This window comes from Phaethon aethereus, assembly GCF_964289735.1.
Source record: "Phaethon aethereus genome assembly, chromosome: 2".
Taxonomy (NCBI): domain Eukaryota; kingdom Metazoa; phylum Chordata; class Aves; order Phaethontiformes; family Phaethontidae; genus Phaethon; species Phaethon aethereus.
Genome location: NC_138582.1, coordinates 11,774,289 through 11,779,404, shown reverse-complemented (window position 1 = coordinate 11,779,404; position 5,116 = coordinate 11,774,289). Strand labels below are relative to the sequence as shown.

At 56.8% G+C, this 5,116-nt stretch overlaps 1 protein-coding gene across 1 annotated transcript; it reads left to right on the top strand.

Annotated features, from left to right (window-relative positions):
* The first annotated feature begins 258 nt into the window (after positions 1–258).
* On the top strand, positions 259–4,520 carry MYC (MYC proto-oncogene, bHLH transcription factor). The gene is made up of 2 exons (XM_081996309.1): positions 259–2,209; positions 3,170–4,520. The coding sequence occupies exons 1-2, from the start codon at positions 1,519–1,521 to the stop codon at positions 3,730–3,732; spliced, it is 1,254 nt and encodes a 417-aa protein (XP_081852435.1). The 5' UTR covers positions 259–1,518; the 3' UTR covers positions 3,733–4,520.
* Positions 4,521–5,116: the final 596 nt, after the last annotated feature.

Genomic DNA, 5,116 nt, shown 5'->3' with positions numbered 1-5,116 from the left:
GCCCGAGAAAAAAAAAAAAATTAAAAAAACCACCACCCAAACGGGCCGCGGAGCGCTGCACCGCCTCCCGCCGGCGCGTCCGCCCCGCTGCGGCGCGGATCTCTCCGCGGGGCTGGGGGGGAAGGGCGGGGGGCAGCGCGGAGCAGCGCGGCCGCCCCCTCGCGGCGCGCTCTCCCCCGCGGCGGGAACGCGGAGCCTCGCGCGGCTGCCGGGGGGGCGGGGCGGCGGCGGGAGCGCGCGCGGCGGGAGCGCGCGCAGGGCCCGGCGGCGCTGCCCCCGCCCCCGCGGCGCCTCGCGCCCGCCCCTCGCCGGCGCTTTAAAGGAGGAAAAACCACTAAACTTCTATTGTACCGGCCAGCGCGCGCCGCGCCGCCCCGCGCCCCACGGCCCGCCGCGCGCCGGGAAGGCGGCCCCGCTCCGCGGCGCCGGGTGGGTGCCCTCGCCGGGCAGAGCGCTGCGTGCTCCCGCGCCCTCCTCCTGCTGCCCCCCGTCCTTTCCGGCGGCGGTGGGGTTTTTATTTTATTCTACAGATTTTTTTTATTTTTATTTTTATTCCCCCTTGTTGTTCTCCGCGCCGCCCGCAATAATCGCCTCGCTACGTCTCGCAGCTGGCGCGTTGGAGAAGCCGGTGAGTTGCGGGGGCTCTTGCTCTTTCCATCACTCGGTGTCGGGTCCGTCCCCCCTCAGCCCCCCCCCCGCGGTTGTGGCGTGAGGATTGACACGGGCCGGTGACACCCGGGCTTGCCGGCGGGGCTGTGCTCCGCGGACGTGGATACCGACGGTCCCTCCCGAGGGACGCTCTCCTCTGCCGGGGCACCGGCGGTCTCCATGCTTTTTCGGATTTTAATTTCTTTTTTTTTCTTGGGGTGGGGGGAAGCATTTGCTTCTCCGCGTATGCGCGGGCAGGTTATGGTTACTGCACGTATCGCTTATATGCGTATATACATGCGTGTATATATGTACATACGAGAGGATTTGGCAAAGTTTGCCCGGGTGCCAGCCCGTCCCCGAGCATTGCCCGCACGCCCAGGTGGGTGGCTGGGGAGCAGCCCGGCTCCTGGCTGGAAGCTGCCGGGCTCTCGCCGCCCTTTCCCGCCCGGCTCCCGGGAGGCGGGATGGGGATGGCGCTGCGGCCTCGGGATGGAAGGGGCTCCAAAGGCGGCGGGCGGGGAGCCGAGCCGAGCGGCGCGGGGGCGGCCGAGCTGCGGCAGCCCCTGCGGGGGAGCCGCCGGCCGCGGGGAGGGTGGTCCGGGACCCGGGTAGATGAGGTGCGCCGCCCGGCTGTCCTGCCGAGCTCGGGAGGGGGTGAAGGAAGGTCATGCGCTTTTTTTTTCCCCCCCCCCCGTTATTACTGTATTTTTTTAACGACTGGACGCGGCCGCGCGCCTCCTCGCCGGCACGGCGAGGGGAGCCGGGAGGCATCGCTGCGCGCCGGGGCGGGGGGCGCGACCCCCGCGGCGGAGCGCGGCTCACCGGCGCGCCCCTTTCCCCTCCCGCCCGCAGGCACCAGCCGCCGCGATGCCGCTCAGCGCCGGCTTCCCCAGTAAGAACTACGATTACGACTACGACTCGGTGCAGCCCTACTTCTACTTCGAGGAGGAGGAAGAGAACTTCTACCTGGCGGCGCAGCAGCGGGGCAGCGAGCTGCAGCCCCCCGCCCCGTCCGAGGACATCTGGAAGAAGTTTGAGCTGCTGCCCACGCCGCCCCTCTCCCCCAGCCGCCGCTCCAGCCTGGCCGCCGCCTCCTGCTTCCCCTCCACCGCCGACCAACTGGAGATAGTGACCGAGCTCCTCGGCGGGGACATGGTCAACCAGAGCTTCATCTGCGACCCGGACGACGAGTCCTTCGTCAAGTCCATCATCATTCAGGACTGCATGTGGAGCGGCTTCTCTGCCGCCGCCAAGCTGGAGAAGGTGGTCTCCGAGAAGCTGGCTTCCTACCAGGCGGCCCGCCGGGAGGGGGGCCCCGCCGCCGCCCGCCCCGGCCCGCCGCCCGCCGGGCCGCCGCCGCCCGGCCTCGCCGCCTCCCCCGCCGCCTCGGCCGGCCTCTACCTGCACGACCTGGGCGCTGCCGCTGCCGACTGCATCGACCCCTCGGTGGTCTTCCCCTACCCGCTCAGCGAGCGGGCCCCGCGGGCCGGGCAGCCTGGCGCCAGCCCCGCGTCCCTGCTGGGCGACGACACGCCGCCCACGACCAGCAGCGACTCGGGTGAGTGGGGCCCACGCGTGCTCGCGGGAGGGCGCGGAAACCCGCGCGGCGCCAGGCGCCCCTCGGGGGATCGGCCGGGGGAGGGGGGCAGAGGGCCGCTCGCCTCCCCTCCCCGCGTGGGCTTTTTTAAATGCCACGTTAGCGAGGCACGGAGCGGGCTGATTTCCTGGAAAACCAGCCCAGTTTTCCCTGCGGGGGGGAAGGGAGCAACTTTCATAACGGGGTCCGAGTGGGTCTCCGGCGCGGTGTCCCCCCCGGCGTAGCTGGCTGCCGGTGCCACCCGTGGGGCGGGAAGGGGTTAACCTCCGCCCGAGAGCCGCGGGGGGAAGGTGCAGTCAGGGAGGTGCTAGTGAAAGTGGCTGCGGAGGAGCGAACGGGGCTGGGAAAGTTTTAGAAATGCTTCCTTAGGTATCCGGCAGCCCGTCCCGCTCCCTCATAAATTTGGCTTGAAAGTGAGTTTCTACCCGAAGCGCTACAGCCTTTCCCTTTTTTCTTTTTTTTTTTTTTTTCTTTTCCCTTGGGTTTTCCACAAATTAGCAGATCAAGAGAGATTCAGAAAACGTCTCTGAATACACATGTGTGTTAAGTAAGCTTTCTTTTGAGGCGTGGCCAAAGCCTCTAAATCCTTAATTAAGGGCAGCTTGAGTCTGGGAGCTTTATTGCGCTGTACTGCTGACAACCGGGGTTAAACTTTCCTGCTATCTGTCGAATTACGCAAGATCTTTGCAACTTTTGAAATCAGGGAGCGGGGGTTTGGAGCGCGGTCTGTGTGTCCTACTGCACTTGAAGCATTGCTTCCTTAAAGGAAAGGCTTTTGGGGAAAGTGGAGTCCAGCAGCATCAAATGGATTTATCAGCAGCTCAGAGTAACCTTCCCTTACAAATACAGTGGTCTTGAGACTATTTGCACAGATCGGCTTATACTAAGCCTTTCATTTTTTTTTTTTCCCCCTCCTTGCAGAAGAAGAACAAGAGGAAGATGAGGAAATTGATGTCGTTACATTAGCTGAAGCAAATGAATCCGAATCCAGCACAGAGTCCAGCACAGACACATCAGAAGAGCACAGTAAGCCCCACCACAGCCCGCTGGTTCTCAAACGGTGTCACGTTAATATCCATCAGCACAACTATGCCGCTCCTCCTTCCACCAAGGTTGAATACCCAGCTGCAAAAAGGCTAAAGTTGGACAGTGGCAGAGTTCTCAAACAGATCAGCAATAACCGAAAATGCTCGAGTCCCCGCACGTCAGATTCGGAGGAGAACGACAAGAGGCGAACGCACAATGTCTTGGAGCGCCAGAGGAGAAACGAGCTGAAGCTGAGTTTCTTTGCCTTGCGTGACCAGATACCCGAGGTGGCCAACAACGAAAAGGCACCCAAGGTTGTCATCCTGAAAAAAGCAACGGAGTACGTTCTTTCCATCCAATCAGACGAGCACAGACTGATCGCAGAGAAAGAGCAGCTGAGGCGGAGGAGAGAACAGTTGAAACACAAACTCGAGCAGCTAAGGAACTCTTGTGCATAGGAACTCTTGGGCATCACTTAGAATAACCCAAACTAGACTGAAAATATGATAAAATATTAATGTTTCTAATATCACTCATGAACTACACCAGTCCATCCAGTATGGAAATATTGCAACTGCATGCTGTGCGATTCAACTTGAGACTACACAACCTTGGCTGAATCTCCCAAGGGTTTGGCCAGAACCTCAAAACTGCCTCATAATTGATACTTTGGGCATAAGGGATGATGGGACATTCTTCATGCTTGGGGATGAACTCTTCAACTTTTTTTTTCTTTTAAAATTTTGTATTTAAGGCATTTTTTCATATGAGAATCCCAAAAAAAGAAAGTTGTCCCCAGACTGCTGTATATATTTACACATCTTATTGCCATGTAAATACCTTTTAATAAAGTCTTTATAGAAAAATGTGCAACATTAATACGCAACAGTTGTGGCAACTGGATTTATACTTGTCTTGAACTTCTGTGCCATAACATTTCACAATTTTGTTTTTTATTTAAATACATTTTTTCTTTTAAAAATGATTTTTATTTTGTTTTTAGATAAATAAATATTTGCCCAAAATATAATTAGCTAAATCCTGTGTAAAGACTTTGCTTTGTGTCCCACTGTTGTCATCAGATGTTTGTTTCCATCATGTCCCTTGCTGTGTCATCATGGTGGTGACCTGACAAAAGTCAAGAGGGAGTTGGGCGAGAGGAAATGATGGTACTTTGCATCTCAGTAAGGAGTTGGGTTTCCTTCCCCCCTCCCTTGTATTATTTCAAGTAGATAAGACCATTGGTCTCATGTGCTTTGTTAGTTTGACCAGTATTGCCACCAGTGCCTCCATGACGGGGCTGGTAGCAATGTCTTGTCTTTGCCATGGCCATCTGCCTGAGTTGAGGCATTGCATTTTTTACACTGGTCATACACGGTGTATGGGCTCTGTGTTCCTTCCACATAACATTTAACTACATTTTCAGGGTGTCAGCTTTCTCCACTGGGGACCCAGGTGCGTATTTTGAGGGCAGCTTTGTAGTAGGCTCACCTTAATTGCTTCCTGATTGATTTTGAAGAGAAGTTCAATGGGACCAGAAAATAGAGGGGAACGGGAGCGTTGAAGTGGTTAAAGCAACAGAGCAGTTTCCCTTTTTAAGTGTTGAAATCAGCAGAGCCAATCTTCCTAGACAAGCACCTTAAGGTTGTATTAAGGTGAGTGGTTACTTGGGATTTCAAGGAATGCAAAGTTCAAGGATGCACAAAGGGTAGCAAAGGCAAAGAAGAGTTATATCTCACCTGGAGAATATGCTCAGACAGATTCCTAACATTTAGCAGACAAATCATATTTACCTTCAGGAATTGTCTCATGATCAGCTTTGGATGGACCATAAAGTACTTG

Coding starts and splice junctions, on each gene's coding strand:
- MYC (XM_081996309.1), top strand. CDS start 1,519: ATGCCGCTCAGCGCCGGCTTCCCCAGTAAGAACTACGATTACGACTAC. Junction 2,210..3,169: donor CACGACCAGCAGCGACTCGG/GTGAGTGGGGCC, acceptor CCCTCCTTGCAG/AAGAAGAACAAGAGGAAGAT.